Source organism: Prenolepis imparis, unplaced genomic scaffold (assembly GCF_030444845.1).
Source record: "Prenolepis imparis isolate NDT839.2.m4 unplaced genomic scaffold, iyPreImpa1.0 SCAF_12, whole genome shotgun sequence".
Classification (NCBI taxonomy): domain Eukaryota; kingdom Metazoa; phylum Arthropoda; class Insecta; order Hymenoptera; family Formicidae; genus Prenolepis; species Prenolepis imparis.
The window spans coordinates 14,319,694-14,340,126 of NW_028141170.1; the positions used below are offsets into that span (position 1 = coordinate 14,319,694).

Genomic DNA, 20,433 nt, shown 5'->3' on the forward strand with positions numbered 1-20,433 from the left:
CTATCGTTAAATACTAAGAAAGGATTATGCAATGGCACAAGATTCGTAAAGGACTATGCAATGGTACAAGATTCATTGTTACTGAATTGAAACCTAATCTTATTTATGCGGAGGTTCTGACTGATCCTGCCCGAGGTCAGATTGTATTCATTCCAAAGATCGATTTCAAAACAAATGATTTGGAACTTTTTCAACATCCTGTATTTGCTCATGGTCAATTCTATGTAGCATTCTCGAGAGTAACAAAAAGGCAAAATGTGAAAATTAAGATGAATTAAGCAATCAAGGACATCTCATTGAGGAAAATACAAAATCTTTTACGAAAAATGTCGTTTACAGAGAGATTTTATAAATTAAATAATTTGAAAATTGTATGAGAGCTAATAATATAGCGGGTCAACGGTGAATAATTAAACCGTAAAAAAATCTTTATAAATAATAAAAAAAATATAAAATATTATATGCTAAATAAAATATTTATAATATTTGTAATATTTAAATTAGTGGAAAAACAAATTATGTTCATCCCAGAAAAAAAAAACAACACTTTGATAACATTTTCGAGAAAATCAGTAAATGAAGGATAAAAAAATAAAATTTAAAAAGAATTATAAAAATTTAAAAAAAGAGATATATAGAAGCTTTGAGGACCGCGCTTCGCGCGGTCCGAAACGCTAGTAATAATATAATATATATAATGAATATTTCTTTGCACGTTACGTTTATAGATCGAAAGAGATTTTAAAAGAAAATATCCGCAATACAATGATAAATTGATTCTATCATGGGACTTACATTTTGAAAAAATATACAAACTCTTAGAGGAAAATCTTTCAACAGGAGATCGACTCAATGAAATTCTCATGCAGTCACAATCTTTAGAGTTAGGTAAATATTTAGATCTTTTTTGGATCAATCGTTGATATTTATTTATTGATTGTGATTATGTTTAAATATTTGATATTAATAATTTATAGACAGTAAAACGCTTCTTCAGATTTGGATTTTAATAGCTCTCTTAGTTCCTAGATCAACGAAAGTTAGTATAACAACTGAAGGTCGCAAAAGAGTTTGGAAACCTACAATTTCTGAAAGTCGAGATGGCATTCTTGTATATTGCAAGGTTAGTTCGGCAATATGTATTTGTCATCTATATTTGAATTTAAAAAATAATTGTAATAATTGAATTTCTTATGTTAATAAAATGCAATTTGTTATTTTTTTTAGATACCTGGAGATATTGAACAGATATGTGTTGCGACGTCTTTTTCTCCCGACTCGATTAAAAGCCGGAAGAACGGAGCTTGGCCGTCGTCAAAACACAGGGGTTTGAATGTTTCACGCGGCGGGAACTAAGCTCGGGGTCGTCCCGCGCGTGCCGCAGCAGAACGCCAGCCGTGCTATTCGCGAGAGACTAGTTTGGCGCCAGACGCGGTCTTTCACGCGTCAAACCACCAATCGCGAACCCAACGCAAAGTTTTGGCCGGGAATCCCGCTACGGGCTAACTAGCTCGCCTAACGGCAGAGGGGCAGGGTGGGGTTGCCGAAATTGCTCTAACGAAAGAAAATTACACTCTTTTCGCGATGGGATGAACACAGAAATGACGACATAGACTCTTAAGTTGACAGTACTAAAGAAAAGCAGTACGCGATTTAGTTAAGCAAAGTAAAATAATGAAGTTTATTATAAACCAAAATAATAGAAATAAATATAAAAGAAAAATATAATAGCGGATTATAATCAGAGAATAGATTTAATATAACAAAAGATAATAAAGAAAAGTTGAAGATAACAAAATATAACTGGAACCGATAATAATACTGAAGTATAATGGAAAACTATAAAATTAATAAAGAAATGACTATAAAGACGGAAGATAATATACAAGACACAGTAAACCCAAAATTCTACACAAAAGAAAATATTTCGACGATTAAACACAGAATTATATCCGCGACAAGCTTAAGTCCGAGATACGCGCATCGATAGCATAGAAGAATACGAGAGAATAACCGCGATCATACAAATAGACATTATCGAACTGACTTAGACCGCGAACAATCGGAAGTTCGGATCGGCGACGAGACTGGAGAGTGATATATATACAATGTCTGGATTCATATATTTTTCGCGATCCGATGGGCGAAATTCACAGATGAATCGAGGGCGCCGGAATTTTTCCGCGCGCTTTCTCTCTCACTCGCGCGCTCGACTGCGCTCGCTCTCTCGCTCGTAATCTCTCACTCGCGCGCTTTCTCTCTCACTCGCGCGCTCGACCGCGCTCGCTCTCTCGCTCGTAATCTCTCTCTAACGCGCTCGCCGGTGGTCGCGAACTGCGCTCTCACTCTATTTATGTCGAATTCCTCCGCGATGAGATTAACACAAGGCGACGTCCGGACACAGCCGGATAACGCATACAACAACGAGATAAGACAGACGTAAGCACTAACAGAAGTAATATTAGAGAAAGACGCGACAACCGTGTAATATGAGACGCGACATATATGATCGAATCCCAGAGAGACGAAGATTTCGCGTTAATATTATTCCCTTGCCCGAATGTGCGAAAGTACTAGCCGCTTGACGTCGATCACTCTTATACCAAATAGTTTCCCGAATAAGGCAGAGCCCACGCGACAAAACTTCACCAAATGAGACAATCGCGTCAGAACGGACGAGACTCGGATTAACACCGTGACAGACGTGATAATTATTCGATACGCTTACGGAAGGGTAGCCTCACCGGTACTTCTCCCTTCGACTTGGGTCGAACTCCCTCTTGAGTTCGTCTTTTTCGCCAGAATCGATCTCAGGTCGTCACACGTCTCGCTAAGTTGAGCGGTCGCACCAATCTGCCGGATCTATCGGCCCGAAATCGACAGCTGGATCAATGCTGCGCACGCGGGGTGCGTACGCGATAACCAATTACGGCGCCGTGCCGTCTACCGTCGTCGCGCGAGATTAGCAAGGCCGTATGGGGGTTCACAGCACCCCTCGTGATGGTGACAAAATATATTTATTCGCGCGGTATTTGCGCGGGGTCTTGAGGCCCTCGCGACCTCGCGCCGCGGGCCTCCCCGCGGTGGCCTTGTGTCCAGTATCCGACGGAGCAGTAACCCGCGGGAGGAAGGTTATCCTCCCGGTCTGGGGCCCTTCCGGCGCCTGTTGTCGGGCGCCTCACTGGATCTCCTGTCAGTAGATTGTCAAGGCCGAATTCCTACGTGACGCTCTGTATTTGCTTCCTTCTTTGTTGTTAGGAAGGGCAGTTCTTATGATTCTCGGCGGTATGTTTGTCTCGCTAATCTCTCCAACCGCGACTGTCTCTCGCCTGCGACGACAACACCTCTCTCTCTCTCTTTCTCCAGCAACAATATTCTCTCTCGGTCAGGTTCCCAAAAATAAAGTAAAATACACACGAATTAATAACAATTGATACTGTGTTGCTCAGTCTCTCTGGGATTTTCGGTTTCGCTCTCTCTCTCTCGCTCTCTCGCGATTGGCGTGACCGCTTGGCTTTTTGCCCCGCGATTAGGTTGGGCGGACGCGCGTCGTGACGACCACGTCACAGTGTTAATAAACAAAACAAGATGTCCCAGATGAGTCTTACAATGCAACCCTTTATTATTGCTGTTGGACCCGAACTAACTTCAATTGAAAAAGTATACCTACGGATCGACAAAACCATGTACGAAATGCCATCTGTTTTGAAAGCCGTCGACGTACTTTTTAAAATATTTATCACGTTCAATGCATGCTATCCAAAAGAATGTGAGAATTTTTGGTACTTAATTCAATGGAGCGTTTATGATATTCATACAGTTTCGGATCAAAAAAATTCCATTCGTTTGCAGCATTTTAAATAAATTAAAACAAGGTTAGTTATTTTTAAGTTATTGATTTAATTGCGTAATGGAGATACTATAGAGGTATTAATTTAGTTGTGTAAAGAGATATTATTATACAGAGATATTATTTTATTACATATAAGTAGATAGATTATTAAGTAGAGATAGTTTTTAATATTTGTACGCAGTCTTTTATTTTGTAATTTGTATTTGTGTTAATTAAATTTGATTAAATTTAAAAAATAATATTAAAACGAATAAAAATAAAAATATGGAGGTAGAACCATTCAAAATAATTTGTAAGTTTTGTTTAAAACAAATTTCTGGAGATACTCAAATTCAACTAGAACATTTGAAATTTCATCATTCATTTGAAATGTCATATAATTGTATTTTTTCAAATTGCTACAGAAAATTTTACAAATTCTTTACTTTAGAAAAACATTTAATAGAATGTTCATTTCGAATTAATCAAACAAAATCAGTCAATCATCATGAAATGATTCAAAATACACGAACGACAGAAGATATTCATTTTGGAGAAGAGTCTACACATAATTTCGATAATGATAATTCTTCAAAAGAGGAAATAGAATTTGATGATATTCTGAATTATGTTCTAAAATATATCGGTTCATTATATAATAAACCTAATGTTCCTAGAGTAATTGTGCAAGTAATTGTTGAGGAATTACAAGAGACTATTCAAAATATTTCAAAACATTTTCACAATAAATTTAAAAAAAAATTACCTAATGAATTTCATAATGTTTTAGAAAACTGTTTCAATATTTCAGTATTAGAGGATATTGGAACAGAATACAAAAGATTTGAGTATCTCAAGAAATCAAAATTTTTTATTTAACCGGAGCCGTTCTTTATTGGTAATTTATTTGATGATAGGAAGAATAAGCAAAAAACAATTCTAACAGTTAAGAAATGCGAAGGTCAAATTGTTCCAATGCGCGAAATATTAAAATCTTTATTAGAAATACCTAATTTTTACGAGAAAGTATTAAACATCATTAATATTGATAATTCATCAGTATATACTAACAGGGCCGGCAACTTATATATGGAGTGTGTGGAGGATTCCACACTCGGATTAATCTGAATGTGGAAATTCCACACTCGGAATTTGACCAATTTATTCTAAAATTTTAAAATTATTTAGGAATTGCGACGAAAGCTACCGCCATAGACTATAACATTATATGATAGAGGTAGAGGGCGTTAGATGTGCGTGTAGCAAAACGTCTCTGTAGGCGTCTCATTGTTCATGTCCGAATTGATGCTCTTTTCTCTTAAGTCCGTACAGTTCGTGACAAAACTCCTATTGACCTGAGATCGCGGTTCTTCCCCTAACCCAACAAAATATATCTTTCTTTGTCACTCATCATGGACCATGGACAAATTTGTAATAAGAGAAAGAGACAGAAAGCAAGAGCCAGCAAATTCTATAGTTTCGAAGCCGAGCTGTTCAAGCAGTAAGATAGAGATAGTTGATAGTTCGAAGTCGGAGTTAGAAATCACGGAAGCAATAAATTATAGCAACACTCAACAAAACCCAGACAAAGAAAATTTTGCGTCTAAAAAGGCATTAAACAAAAGTATGTATGTTTGTTTTGAGTAAAATGCAATTTTTTGTTTAAATATATTTAAATAGTTAATAAGTTTGGTACTTATTTTAAAATATAACATTTTTATAGTATTAAAATATTAGAATTTAATTATAATTATTAATTAAAAAATTAAATATTAAAAAATAATTTTGAAATCTTATAATTATAAAATTGTCTTAAAATTAAAAGTAGAAAAAACGTTTAGAAAAAAATTTAGAAAAAACGTAAACAATATATTGTTATTTTATAGGTAAAAAAAACCATTATCTTTTGCAAGATGGCAAAACCTATACAAATAGCTAGAATTTAATTCAGAGGATAAAGCAATCTGTAAAGTATGCTCAGAAGCAGTGAGCAAAAATCTATCATCAAATTTAGATAGCCGTACTATACGCTCCGTTGAATCATTTGTCACGAATGGCTTTAATTGTTGGAAGAATGCGCTAGATCGCTTTAATAAGCATGAAACAAGCAGTTTTCATATAAAATCATTTGTAGCATTACAAAACTTACAAGACAAGTCTATTGTTGAGTATATTTCTCATGCAAAAGCTAAAGAAATGGCTGATTCTCGAGTCGTATTACTAAAGATATTTAGCACTGTAAGTGTTTTAGCACAACAAGGTATAGCCTTCCGAGGAAACAATAATGATGAATATTAAAATCTTATCAAATTTTTGAAAATGAGAGCTGAAGACGTCCCAGAATTAAAGTGGTGGCTAAGTAAGCCAGCAGGTAGTTATAAGTGGTTGCATCACGATTACGTGAATGAAATGTTGGAGATGATGGCACATGCAATCATAAACGTATATATAACAGAAATAAAATCCGCGCAATATTATGCTATTATTGTGGATGAAACATCGGATATATCCAGATTAGAACAAGTTTCTATTAACTTTCGAATTACATTGCCGGATTTCATTATAAAAGAAATATTCTTAGGTTTTTATGAAACTAGTAACACAAAATCGGAAATGCTTCTAAATATCATAAGAGATGTCTTATTACGATATGGGTTAGATGTTACGATATTAAGAGGGCAATGTTTTGACGGCGCCGCAAACATGAGCGGAAAATGTTCTGGTGTACAAACACTAATTAGAAAGATGGAATCAAGAGCTCTTTTTGTTCATTGTACGGCACATACTTTAAATCTGGTCGCTCAAGATGCTATGAAGAACATAGAAATGATTAACAACTTTCTTGGAGTAGCCAAAGATATGATAACCTTTATTCGCAATTCTCCAAAACGAATTGCAATATTTAAAGATTTATAGGCGACATGGGAGAAAAATCTACCGACTCTATCACCGTTTTGTCCAACAAGGTATTACTCTATTAATTATATTTATAATCTATAATGAAATGAGTAAAAAAACTAAATGACGCACAAAATAATAATTTAAAGTTATGGATGTTGATTTAAGAATCTTAGCATCTTTTTATTGTAAATATTTTTACATTTTAATTAATTACATTGAACAAAACATTTCTTTTTTTTCCAAATTCTTTGTCAATATTGCTAGATTTTAGAAATTAATTAAATATTTAATTTTTTATAGATAGTGTATAAGAGTGAAATCTTTAAAAACATTGGCTACTAACTATGAGCAAATGTTATTTTTTGATGAAATATCTACAAACAAATCAGAAGTTAGCAGTAAAGCTAATGGATTTTTAAAATATTTAGAAAGTTTCGAATTTTATTTCTGCTTACTAAATTCTATCCAAGCATTGGAGAAAATTGAAATTTTAAATACGCAATTACAAAAAACTGATTTAAATTTGTATGAATCACATGAAAAAGTAAAAGCCATATTAGAGTGTCTTGTAGAAATGAGACAATCTGGTTTCGATGCTTTATGGGAAAAAGCGACAAATGAAGCAAAAAAACTAAATTTAAAAGAACCTAAATTGCCTCGCACTCGTAGAGCTCCGAAACGTTTTGAAACAGCAGATGTCCACGTATTTAAATCTGTTGACGAATATTATCAAAAGAATTTTAATGAAATATACGATCAATTGATTTTTTCATTAAAAGAAAGATTTAATTCCGAAACAATGACATTTTTAAATATATGCGAAAGTTTTATTACATGTAAAGTGATTCGACTCCTATTGTAGAATTTTACAAAGATGACTTTGAGGAAGAAAAATTGAAACTTCATCGTGACATATTTCTTGACATTGTCAAACAAAGAAAAGTCGCAATTACTACTTTGAAAGATGTCGTAAAATTTTTAAAAGAAAATTTGCCTCTATGTGAATTGATTAGTGAGTTTTCCAAATTAATTAGGATTTTGCTCACAATTCCGTCACAACAACGTCATGTACTGCTGAGCGGTCGTTTTCAACTTTGCGAAGGTTAAAAACGTATTCAAGATCAACGATGTGGCAAAGTCGCTTAAATAGCATCGCAATCCTCCACGTTCATCGCAATGTAACTGAAAATTTAGATTTGGACGAACTTGCAAATAGATTTATATGCGCAAATGCAATTCGACGATCAACGTTTGCAATAGTAAACAGCAATAAAAGATAAGATAAATTTTATTTATTGATATGAATTCTATAAAAAGATTTAAACTTGTCTTGCACTAATATATATATATATATATTACTATAATATTGTCATATATTTCATTGATTTTTCAATTGGTTCGATAAATCAAAGAATAAGAATATTGTTACAGTTTTTTTGGCCCTCCCCCCTCCCCCCTTTCGACCTAACTTAACCGATAGCAGAACTCCACACTCGAAATTTTATTAAGTTGCCGGCCATGGTCACCGTGTTCGGAGTCGGGGGAAAGAAGAATGGCGTCTCAAGAGGTAGGATCGGACTCACCTTGCAATCCCGGTGTGGCGGTCCCTCTATCTCCGTCATCGCGCTCGTGCTTCCGAAGCTCACCATCTACGCCGGTGGCGTCGACACACGAGTAAAAGTCTGGCCGCATCTCCAGGGTCTGGAGCTGGCTGACCCGGACTATCGCTCCTCGGATCCAGTAGACCTCCTCCTGGGCGCCGACGTGTACGCTACCATCCTCGGCCAAGGTCTACGCAAGGGCGGCCCTCGCGAGCCGGTTGCTCAACAAACTTTCCTGGGGTGGATCCTTTCGGGCGCCGCTGGCGAGACAACGGCAGGCCACTACGTCAGCGCCCAGCAATGCAGGATTGAAGAGGACCTCGCTGTCTTAGTGCGCCGCTTCTCGGAACAGGAGGAGCTCCACCGTCCGGCCCTACTCTTCTCCCAGGAGGACATGGAGTGCGAGGAGCACTTCGCTCGAAACCACTCGAGGGCGCTCGATGGACGATACATCGTTCGACTTTCGACTAACGAGCCCCTGCCTGACCTCTCCAGAACGCGGCGTGCTGCCAGCCGAGTACTGCAACATGTCACAAGGAAATTTGAGAGAGAGAGTGCCTTCCGCAGCATGTACGCGGAGTTTATGCAACAATATTTGGATCTAGGACACATGGCGCTGGCTCCACTCTCTTCCTCTGACCTGACGCCCCGAGCCTGCTATCTGCCTCACCACGGGGTCTTGCGCGCGGGCAGCGCCTCTACGAAACTGAGGGTAGTCTTCAACGGCTCGAGCTCTTTGCCAAACGGAGACTCTCTCAACAAATTTCTAAGAACAGGACCCAACCTGCTTCCAGCCTTAGCCAACATCTTACTTAGATGGAGACGGCACCGCTTTGTCTTTGCGACCGACATCGAGAAGATGTTTCGGCAGATCCTGGTGCACGCGGACGAGGTCTGCAAAGAATATTGTGGCGAAATGATACTAATCTGGAACCTAATGAGCACTGGCTAAATACCGTCACTTATGGATTATCCTGCGCCCCGTATCTAGCGATACGGACACTACGTCAACTCGCCGAAGACGAAGGTCATCTGCATCCTCAAGGAGCCTCCATCCTACGCTCCGACGTCTACATGGACGACGTCTTGACGGGTGCCGCAACCATATCGGAAGCTCAGGAGATACAACGACAGCTGACCCAGATCTGCAGGGCGGGCGGCTTTCCCCTGAAAAAATGGTCAGCGAATCACTTCAATCTGCTGAAAGACTTACCAGAGGAGGATTGACTCCAACATGAGACTAAGTGGTGGTTGCCGGGAGAGAGCCATACACTGGGACTGAGCTGGCACCCTTGCGACGACCTCTTCTCCTTCTCCACGAATCAGATCACTCTGTCTACAGTCTCTAAGAGGTCAGTCCTCTCGTTGACTTGAACAGCGAAGCTGTTCGATCCGCTAGGCTGGTTGTCTCCAACCACTGTGCTTGCCAAGATATTCATCCAGTCGACCTGGCTGCTCGGCGTCGACTGGGACACCCCCCTCCCGAACGACTCCAAGCAGAGCTCCCTTGTTTGGAGACCATTCACGTTCCTCGATGGTTGGGTAGCGAAATTGTCGATTGTCGCCTGGAGGTCCATGGATTCGCTGACGCCTCCGTTCGAGCTTATGCTGCCATCGTCTACCTCAGAACTGAAAGGAATGGAGAGAACGAGGTGAGGCTGATCGTCGCGAAGACCAAGGTTGCACCCTTGAAGCAAATCTCCTTACCTCGATTGGAGTTGTCTGCCGCTACGCTCCTGGTCCTATTGATCGTCCAATCATTGCCTCTCATCGGTGCTGTGAAGGCGCCCCTCCACCTGTGGTCCGACTCCACTGTCACCCTGGGTTGGATCCGTGGGCACCTTTCTTCATGGGGCACATTCGTGGCCAACTGCGTCAGCGAGATTCAAACTTCGCTCCCGGCTGCCCGATGGCACCACGTTCCTGGTCGAGATAACCCCGCCGACTGCGCCTCTCGAGGTCTCTTCCCTGGGGACCTGAGGGAGCACCCGCTATGGTGGCAAGGACCTCCGTGGCTGCTAAAGGAGGATGATCCCTGGACTGCCTTCGAGGAGGATCTCCGCGACGTCGAGCTTCCTTCTTTCTTTCAAGACGCTTTCGCTCTCTCGCCATCACAGTTAACTGTCAAGAACTTGCCGAACCGGAGCTACTGCTCGGACACTCATCCTTAACTCGACTACTCCGAATTACTTCCTGGTGCCGCCGCTGGTTACCGGGGCGTCGAGCACCACCCTACGTTGCCAGCACCCAGGAGTGATAGGTGCTGACGAACTCAACGAAGCCCGCCTTCACTGGCTGCGCGTCATTCAGGCTGCAAATTACAAGGAAGAGTTAATCACGTTGCGAGGAAGGAAGTCGCTACCAACGCGAAGTTCTCTCAGCAAACTGAGCCCCTTCCATGGATAGCGAGAGAGTCCTTCGCGTCGACGGCCGGCTGCGACACGCTAAGATGCAATTTGACGCTGCGCATCCTATCATCCTACCAGGCGCTTCACGGTTTACTCACCTCGTTATCGACGCACACCAGCGGACGCTGCACGGCGGGACCCAGCTGACCCTGTGCTCTATCCGCCAGGAGTATTGGATCCCCCGTGGTTGCAACCTAGTTAAGAGCCACATACATCGCTGCGTGACGTGCCTGCGATGGCGAGCGGCGACCTCCCAGCCACTTATGGGGGACCTCCTGGCACCAAGGGTAACTCCTGGACGACCTTTTCTCAACACTGGCGTCGACTACGCCGGGCCTGTCTGGCTGCGCACCTCCAAGGGTCGTGGACACAAAGCTGTCAAGGCCTTCATCTGTTTGAGTTCAGGAGCTATCCACCTGGACGTCGCATCGGATTACACCTCAGCCGCCTTTCTAGCCGCCCTGCGTCGCTTCGTCGCTCGGCGAGGAGTGTGCCGCTCGCTCTATAGCGATTGCGGTACGAACTTCGTGGGAGCCGATTCCAAGCTCAAGGAGTTGTTCTCCGCCGCTACTCGGGAGGGGCAACGCGTCGCAGCACTCGCGGCTCATGAGAAAATCAAGTGGCATTTTAATCCACAGGCGGCGCCCAACTTTGGTGGTATCTGGGAAGCAGCGGTCAAGTCCATGAAGTTCCATTTACGTCGCGTGATCGGGGACTCTACGCTCACTTATGAGGAGATGGCAACTTTACTCACCCAAATAGAGGCGTGCCTAAACTCTCGACCACTGCAACCCCTCTCCGACGACCCGGAGGACCTCCAAGTACTGACTCCCGGATACCTTCTGATCGGCTCCGCGCTCACCGCCGTCCCTGAGCCGGCTCTCACCGAGGAGCCACCGGCGCGCCTATCCCGGTGGCAGCTGCTGCAACAGATGAAGGATCATTTCTGGCTCCGGTGGTCCAGAGAATACTTACACACTCTGGCTCATCGGCCGAAATGGTCCAAGATCAACCAAAAGGCTCGGGTCGGGAGACTCTGTCTGTTGCGCAACGAGGTAACCCCTCCTACGAAATGGCCGCTGGCTCGCATCACGAAGCTGCACCCGAGAGCGGATGGCCACGTGCGCGTCATAGAAATCCGCACCGCTACCAATAACCTCACACGGCCAGTCAGTAAGTTAATCTTCCTCCCCCGCGACGACGATCCTGCGCTTGCGGATTCAACACAGGCGTAATCAGGATTAAGAAATTTTTGTTGGTCACCGTGCGAGTCCTTTTCTAATTACATAAATCTGCCTACCTGCCACCTTGTACAGCTACGCCCACCGTTGTCACGTAATCACCAAGGCTCAATTACGGCCTTCACACCGTTCACACAATCCGCTGCGCCGTTTTATGCGCTGTATACCCTCGATTCGTCGAGTCTACGCGAGTAGTCGAACGGCCGCAAGAATACTGAATAGCACCGCATTCCAACACCACGCGCGATTCGTACGCGTACACCCGCGCGACACGTGATCTAGCGAGGGCTTCCTAGTGCGAGAGTAAGATCACTCGGCCATTCATGCGAGCGCGTGAATGGCCGAGTGATCTTACTCTCGCACTAGGAAGCCTCGCCGAGCTTAACCCTTTGCAGGTCTACGCCTGCAAGGCGGGCGGAATGTTCGAGATCGGTCACTCGACTAAACAGAAAAGTGCTGAAAGGGCACTGAAAAGGAGATTAATTGAACCCCATAAATTAATCTGATTCGAGAAATAGTCGGCAGTAAAAACGGATCTAATTTAAACCTAGCGCTGGGCCGCTGGGGCGTGCGATTGCTCCGCGCCTGCGCCATCAGCTCTCGCGATATCATTCTCGAATCGAGAGGCAAAACAAACGCCGGGATCGCGCGAGAGGAGACGAGAGACAATAACACGTCGACTCGATTAAAAATAAAGATATCACCTTGTCAAGCCCTTAGCGACCTAAGCTGATCGTTAATAATATTCCAGAAGCTATCTAGAACGTTTGAGAAAATTGCGACTATATAAGCGCCTCTCAAGAGAGCGAGGTCCTGGTTCGACTTTATATCTCGAAGCGAAACGAGTCCTTTTCGACTGCTAAAAGATAGGGGGATCGCTAGTCCTTCTTGCGTCCGTAGCTTGCGGTTGTAATTAAAAAAGATGTGCTATCTAATCGATTTCAAACTCACTTTATTAATTGCTAATCATTATTTCGTTGTCCTTGTTTTGTTAATAAATAAGTGTTATTTTGAACATTACGCGGGTGTCTCTTTTGCTTCTTTTGTCCGGTCCTGCCTGAGATCACTCCTGGCTCCCGTCGCGCCGCAAACAAAATGAAAACAAATATATACCGTATCTCTTGACATGTACGCGATATTTGGGCCAAGTTTTGTCTGCATTTACTTCTTTACGGACCAAGCTTTCAGCTTCAACATTATGTGAAGGCCAATATGTCTCACCTTCCATATTTTCATTCACTCCAATCAACCACTTTGTGAGCCCGATATCGTAATAAATATCACTGTCGTCATCATCAGGTACAAATTTTAAAACAACAAACTGAAATAAAGCAAAATAAACTGAAATAAAGCAAAGAAAAATACTAATATTAAAAGTTGACTATATATTACATAATGATCAGTAAAATATCAAAACATAGGCATGGTGTGCAAAAGAGGAACTAATACAAAAAATTCTTTGTAGGGTATTAACCAACAATTTGCTTGAATATCTGTCAATGCTACTATAACTCTTTGATCATCCAGATTTGAGACTTTAAAAATACGAATATGAGATGAAGAGAAAGGATATACATAAAAATCTTCTTTTTTGTTAAACTTATTCGTAATTAGATAAATATTTTCTCGTCTTTTTACAACATTCAGTAATATACATATAGGAAAAGGAAAAATGGCCGTCGGAGTAGTGACAGGTGACGGTCTGTGCTCCGAGTTTTAGTGAGAAATGGAGGCGGAATAAAGTGAGTGCGGTGGAAAAAATGAGAGGAGGAGACGGCTTGGGAGCAGAGGATTAAGTGGCCGCGAAATGGCAGAGGAGGATGAAATGGTGGAGGTGCACTGGAGGATGGAAAATTGGAGTATGGAAAGAGAAGGAAGGATAAGCACGGGATAAAGAATGATGACGTGGAGAAAAAGGAGAAGCGTCGGTAAAAGGAGGATAAGGCAGAGAACAGAAGTACGGTGAAAGGGCGGTGATAGAGAGGGCGCTGGAACGTGCGGAGATCGACACGTGCAGGATCGATGGCGCGGTGGCAGCGGCAGAGAAAGCGGAAACAGGTGGTTACGGAAGTGATTGCACACGCGTAGAAGGAGTGAAAAATACGCGCAGGAGAGAGTGTGGCTTAGTTTCGGTGTAATATTGATTCGGTGATTGATTCGGTGTTGGAGAGAGAGGAAAGTCGGAAGATGGAATGGATGAAAGAGGGAGTGAGAGAGATAAAGGAGATGAGAGTGATAATGGAAAAGATGCTGAAGGTGATGGAGAGGAAGTCGGAGAGAGAGACTGTGGAGGAGGAAAGGAGAAGAAGAGTGGAGAAAAGGCTAGAGAGACTGGAGATGATGGAGAGGTTATGGAGGAAGAACGTGGAAGGGGTTGAGAGAATGGAAGAGGAAAGGAAGAAAGTGAGGAAGGAGTGTAAAAAGAATGAGTCGGAGAGCGAAGAGGACAGGAGGTGGAGGGAAGTGGTAAGAGGAGAACGGATAAAAGAAGAGAAATGTGAGAAGACCGAAGGGGGGGAGAGAGGAAGAAGATAGAGGAAGAATTGGAAGAGAGCGGACGGAAGATGACCGGGAGGAAGCAGTGCAGCGGAGGAAAGAGGAGAGTGGAAGAAGAGGAGAGAGAGAGCAAAATGCGGAATGGAAGAGAAGAGACGGAGAAAGGGGGGAGCGGAGGACAAGAGAAGAAAGGAGGCGCAGACGGGGAGAAGAGAGAAAAAAAGAGAGAAGATGACAAGGAGGAAGGAGGGGAGAGAAGACGTCAGAAGAAAGTGAGAGTGGTGAGGAGAGAGGGGAGAAAGAGAAAAGGGAAGGGAAAATGGTGAAAAGGGGAAAGGAGGGGAAGGGGGTAAGAGGAGAAAGACAGAAGGGGAAAGTAGAGAGGAGGAAAGAGCCAGGGAAGGGAAAGGGAGGGAAGTAAGTGTAGAAGGAGGGGAGTAGGGGGATTCGGAGGGAAGTATGGTGGAATCTTCTTCTTCTTCACGTGCCCTGTCCGTTACCGAACTTTGGCCAACATTTGAATGATCTTGACTTTATCCACCGCTGCACGAAACAGAGATTTTGTGCTGGTCCTGAACCACTGTCTTAGATTCTTCAGCCATGATGTCTGTCTCCTGCCAACACTTCTGCGTCCCTCTATCTTTTCTTGCATCACCAACTTCAGCAGATCGTACTTCACAGGATTTCTCATAATGTGGCCTAGGTACTGGAGTTTTCCAGTTTTGACGGTTTTGATTATTTCACACGTCTTGCCCATCCTGCGAAGTACTTCAGTGTTGGTTATGTAGTCAGACCATTTAATTTTCAACATTCGTCTGTAACACCACATCTCGAATGCTTCCAATCTACGTAGTGATGTTTCTGTTAGTGTCCATGCCTCCATGCCATATAATAGTACAGAGAAAACAGCACTTCAGGATTCTATTTCTCAGCCGGAGGCCCAGACCGCGGTTGCACAACACGGGACGCATGTGATTGAATGCCGTTTTAGCTGATCCTATTCTTATTCTGATCTCTGCTGAGTGATCCCAGTCCTGATTTAGGCGGCATCCCAGATATGTTATATTTGGGACACGTTCCAGAGGGACACCATCAACACATAGCACTCCATCGGCATGCACTCTGCTTATAATCATGTATTCAGTCTTCTTCTGGTTGAGTCTATGGCCATATTTATTGCATTTGCTTGCCACTTTGTTGAGCAATTCCTGAAGGTCCTCCATTGAGTCTGTTAATATTAAAGTATCATCTGCATACCTGAGGCAGTTTACAGTGATTCCATTGATTTTAATACCTTCTTCTGCATTATGTAGAGCTTCTCTAAATATTATTTCAGAGAATATGTTAAATAAGCTGGGTGATAGGATACATCCTTGTCTAACCCCTCGCTTTATGTTTACATACTCAGAGACCTGACCATTGATTCTGACGTTCGCCGATTGATTCCAATATAAATTTGCTATGCATTGTATGTCTCGACTATCCAGCTGTGTATCATTAAGCACTTTTATCATAGTGTCGTGGCTCACCATATCGAATGCCTTTTCAAAGTCAATGAAGCACATGTAAACCTTTCTATTTATATCTCTGCATCGCTGTACCATGACGTTAATGCAAAATAGTGCCTCTCTCGTTCCCAGTCCTCTCATGAACCCAAACTGTGAATTTGATATGTTGTTTTTTGCATATATTCTACAATGAATGATACGCAAGAAGATTTTCAGAACGTGACTCATCAGACTAATTGTCCGATAGTCACTGCATGTTTTGGGGTTTAGTTTCTTTGGTATTGCAATGAAAGTGGATTTTAATCAGTCGTTTGGGAACATCTGTTGGTTGTAGATTTGATTAAAGAGGTGCGTTAGTCTAATCTTCATATGATGAGATATTCCCTTCACAAGTTCTGTTGGAACATTATCTGGTCCTGTTGCTTTCCTATTCTTAGCATTGTTTATCGCGTTTTCTGTTTCACTTAGTAATATTTCAGGGCCTTCTGTGTTTAACGCTACTGTTGGCTGTTCTGATCTATTCCCATAGAATAGGTTCTCAATATACTGTTGCCACTCAATCAACTCCTCTGCAGCCGATACAGAATTTCCGTCTCCGTCACAAAGCCGCTGAACGAATCTTGTGCGATGTAGCCCCGCCAATTGTTTCGTTTTCTTATGAAGGTTAAACATGTCGTGGCGGCTCTGGTAGCCCTCTATTTCTGCACACTCTTTATCCAACCATATCTTCTTTGCTTCTCTAGTCATTCTTCTGATGTCCCGACACATATCTTTGTATAAGTCTGGAGATCGATTTTTATATTGTCTACGTTCATCCATTTTGTCCAGGATTTCTTTCGTGATCCATGGATTTTTGGTTTGAGGTGTGGTAAAGCCAATGACATTAGTTGCAGCATTCAACATGCTGTTTTTAATGTTCGCCCAATTTTGTTCCACCCCTTCATCGGTGTTATGGGTTATCATATCCTGGTCCACTGTATTAGCGAAGGAATCCCGTATGCTGGGATCGTGAAGCTTTTGAACATCTAGGACATATCTCTTCGGTGGTGTTTTGCATTTCTTGAAACGTAGTTCACATTTTGCGACTAGCAAGTTATGATCACTTGGGACGTCTGCACTCGGATATGTTTTCACCGCTTTAATTGCATTTTTGAACCGTGATTTAACCATAATAAAGTCAATCTGATTGCGAACAATATGTTCTTCTGTTTCTGCTGGTGAAATCCAGGTGTATAATCGCCTTTTAGGCAGTTTGAAAAAAGTGTTCATGACTGACATGCCTTGTTCATCACAAAAATGCACCAATCGATCTCCTCTCTCGTTTCTCACACCAAGTCCGAATTTGCCCACAACAGTCGTGTGTTGACCCTCTCCAATTTTGGCGTTAAAATCACCCAACAGTACATTCATATCTCTGGACTTCGTCATCGCAATCAAATCTGCCAGGTCACCGTAAAAGAGCTCCAGTTCATTATCATCTGTGCTGCTTGTTGGGGCATATACCTGAATGAAGTTGATGTCAACCGGCCAACCCCATACATTGAACCATCATCATTCGATCCGACTTGTAAACCACATTCCAAACTGCCCTATTGAATCCAACTGGGACTACAATAGCAACACCATTTCTGTTTTGTGTACTACTGTCACCACTATAATACACAGTATAGTTGTCAACAACACAACTACCATTGTTCGGCCATCTCATTTCACTAATCCCCAACAGATCCAACTGCAATCTTTTCATTTCACTGATGGTGTTGTGTATCTTTCCTGCTTCGTGCATACTTCTGACGTTCCATGTACCAATCTTTTTAAGATCTCCACTCCTAATCTTGGCCAATCGGGAGATTCTTAGCACCCCTGTCCCATTCAAGGGACGCCCGTACTCGGGGCCGTTGTATTCATTAGCCATTGATCATTCGTGTTAACTAGGGTAGAATAGTGGTGGTTTCCCGTTGCCTTCCACCGCTGTTCTGATGCCATGTATTGTGAATATCTTCACTGTGCCATCAGATAGATCTTATTCAGCCGTACCGATGTCTTTCATCTCCGCCTGTGTAGAGTAATGCATAACCAGCTGCCGTTATACATAGTAGGATTTTGGTCAGGCTCGGATATTTTATTTCTCCGATACGTGGTCAATTGTTAACAATTCACTCGCGCTTTCCCCTATCCGCCACCCGGGGAGCCTGTCGATGGGGGATCCCACTAAAACCCCACACGACGGTGGAATGGTAGTGGAAAATGGCGGAAGAAGAAGAGGTTAGGAGAAGGAGAGACGGGGAGAATGAGGTAAAGAGGGAGGATAAAGGGAAGAAAGAAGGGAAAGGGGGGATGGAAGAGGGTAGAAAGGAGGAACGGATAGGGGGGAAGTGGGAGGAGAGGGTGTCAGAAAGAAAGGAGAGATTAGAGGGGAGAGAGAAAGAAAGAGGGGAGAGAGAGAAGAGAGAGGAGGGAGAGGAGAAGAATAAGGAGAAAGAATATAGTTTGGAGAGGGGAAGAGGGGGAGGATGCGGAGGAAAGAAGAACGACGATGGAATGGTTAATGACATGGACACTAGGGAAAGAGGTGAAGGTGAGGGAAGTTAGAGAAAGGACGGGAGAAAGGGGGAAGAAAGTGCTGATAGCGGAATTGGAAGAGGAGGAGGATAGGGAAAGGCTGTTAGAAAGGAAGTGGGATTTTAGAAGAATATGGAGAGTAGGCATAGACGAGGATTTGACGATGGAGGAGAGGAAAATAAGGTGGAGAATGTTAGAATGGGCGAGAGAGGAGGAAAGGAAAGGAAAAGCGGTAAGGGTATGGAATAGGAGGATAGAGATAGACGGGGAGAAATGGGGTGGGACGGCGAGGGGGAAGAATGGGTCAAAAGATAAAGAAAGGAAGTTGGTAAGGGGGGAAATAGAGGAGGATAGAGGGGTAGATCTAGGTAGGAGGGGGGAGGGAAGATAAGGAGGAATGGGGCCAGATGGGGAAGGGTGAAGGGGAAGGGTGAGGGAGGTTAGGTTAGATTATTGTGAGGTCTCCAAATGGCCAGGTAGAGGGATGAGAAATTTGTTGTAAAAGGGAGAGGGAGAGAGGAGAGGAGGAGAGGAGAAGGAGGAAGAAACAGAGGCCGCGGAGACAGGAAGGAAGGAAGGATGACACAAAAAGAGAGGAGAGGAGGATGGCAAGAAGGGAAAATGGAAGATCATGTATAATACAAGAACTTTTGTAAATAGAGGACGATGATAGATGGGTGGTTGTGAGGGGTTTGGCGGTCCCTTGAAAACGCCCCGAAAACCCTTAGGGGACTCGGAATAAATATCTATCTATCTATCTAGTAATATACATATAACTGATAATAAAATGTATGATAAAATTGACTATAATTGCATGGTAAAAAAATTATATTTGGAATACTCATTTTAATAGTAAATTCTACTATAATATTAGCAATATAAACCATATACGCATGGTACCGAGAACCAATAAAACTTTTTACTATAAATTATAATAATTTCGACTCTATATAGTAAAAAATGAAGGAAAAAATAGTACATAATTTTACTATTCGAATATAGTCATCGCAACTTTAATAATGGAAAGTATTACTATATTATTATTAATCATTTAATTATTAATATAGTAATAATTCGAGACCTTGTATATAAAATTGACTATAATTGCATGGTAAAAAAATTATAGTTGGAATACCCATTTTGCCCCCTCCATACATGCTGGCAGCGGACAATCGGACAACGCAGCGTCTCAAAAGTGGCATCACCGCGCATCACTGTAGGCTAGTCGCTTTTGTCTATGCGTCATTACGCGCATTACGTGTCATGTGTAAGGCCGCCATTACATCTATCGTACGACGTACGACAAACTTTTTAAACGTATTGATTAGCTACAATAATAGAGATTCAAGAAAATTTCTATATTGCAGTCAATCAATGCGATTAAACAGTTTGTCGTACGACAAATGTATAATATTGGCCTTATAGGAGTTTTTACCGCGAACGTCTCCATCACCTTATTTTCGGGTGAGCCGTGTCACGATTGCCGCCTGCATGTACGTGCCTCGTGCCTGTCGAAACACGATACCGCATAAAAGCAGTGTGTAAATATACGCATAATTTATCCATCTCAAGAATCATCGTGCAGACAAGTAAGTTATATTGAAATAATATATATGTATATTATTCACTTGCATGGTGCGAGGAATTTTTTCTGACGCATTTAGGACACATTTGATATGTAGATATGATAACCATGATAACCGGGCCATATATCCTTTATTCTAAAGATCTTTATTTCAATTAGCTGTCCTTTACTTTGCGTTGCCGTTTAATGTACTAACGTGAGAATTTCACTTTTTTTCTATAGCATAATGTCATTTTACGAGGAAAAATTAGAAGAATGGGAGCTTTCCGAATACATACAAAAATTTAAAGGTTAATTAA

The 20,433-nt window shown here is 42.1% G+C and overlaps 4 protein-coding genes and 1 pseudogene across 4 annotated transcripts; 3 read left to right on the plus strand and 2 right to left on the minus strand.

Moving 5' to 3' along the window:
• Window positions 1-863: 863 nt before the first annotated feature.
• Window positions 864-3,880, plus strand: LOC145943394 (uncharacterized; annotated as a pseudogene).
• Window positions 3,881-8,251: 4,371 nt separating this feature from the next.
• Window positions 8,252-9,286, plus strand: LOC145943395 (uncharacterized). The gene has a single exon (XM_083050911.1). The coding sequence runs from the start codon at window positions 8,252-8,254 to the stop codon at window positions 9,284-9,286; it is 1,035 nt and encodes a 344-aa protein (XP_082907037.1).
• Window positions 9,287-11,005: 1,719 nt separating this feature from the next.
• LOC145943396 (uncharacterized) lies at window positions 11,006-12,489 on the plus strand. The gene is made up of 2 exons (XM_083050912.1): window positions 11,006-11,915; window positions 12,350-12,489. The coding sequence occupies exons 1-2, from the start codon at window positions 11,006-11,008 to the stop codon at window positions 12,487-12,489; spliced, it is 1,050 nt and encodes a 349-aa protein (XP_082907038.1).
• Window positions 12,490-14,975: 2,486 nt separating this feature from the next.
• Window positions 14,976-16,083, minus strand: LOC145943397 (uncharacterized). The gene is made up of 3 exons (XM_083050913.1): window positions 15,884-16,083; window positions 15,392-15,736; window positions 14,976-15,294 (listed from the first exon to the last, which is right to left on the minus strand). The coding sequence occupies exons 1-3, from the start codon at window positions 16,081-16,083 to the stop codon at window positions 14,976-14,978; spliced, it is 864 nt and encodes a 287-aa protein (XP_082907039.1).
• A 207-nt stretch (window positions 16,084-16,290) lies between these two features.
• On the minus strand, window positions 16,291-17,415 carry LOC145943398 (uncharacterized). The gene has a single exon (XM_083050914.1). The coding sequence runs from the start codon at window positions 17,413-17,415 to the stop codon at window positions 16,291-16,293; it is 1,125 nt and encodes a 374-aa protein (XP_082907040.1).
• Window positions 17,416-20,433: the final 3,018 nt, after the last annotated feature.

Excerpts from the sequence above, each read along its gene's own strand:
- LOC145943396 (XM_083050912.1), top strand. The coding sequence starts at position 11,006 with ATGGGGGACCTCCTGGCACCAAGGGTAACTCCTGGACGACCTTTTCTC. Across the intron at positions 11,916-12,349 it reads TAACCTCACACGGCCAGTCA|GAAGCCTCGCCGAGCTTAAC; the intron begins GTAAGTTAATCT and ends CTCTCGCACTAG.
- LOC145943398 (XM_083050914.1), bottom strand. The coding sequence starts at position 17,415 with ATGACGAAGTCCAGAGATATGAATGTACTGTTGGGTGATTTTAACGCC.
- LOC145943397 (XM_083050913.1), bottom strand. The coding sequence starts at position 16,083 with ATGGTACAGCGATGCAGAGATATAAATAGAAAGGTTTACATGTGCTTC. Across the intron at positions 15,737-15,883 it reads ATCAATGGTCAGGTCTCTGA|GTATGCAGATGATACTTTAA; the intron begins GTATGTAAACAT and ends AAACTGCCTCAG. Across the intron at positions 15,295-15,391 it reads CTGAGAAATAGAATCCTGAA|ACGAATGTTGAAAATTAAAT; the intron begins GTGCTGTTTTCT and ends GTGGTGTTACAG.
- LOC145943395 (XM_083050911.1), top strand. The coding sequence starts at position 8,252 with ATGGTCACCGTGTTCGGAGTCGGGGGAAAGAAGAATGGCGTCTCAAGA.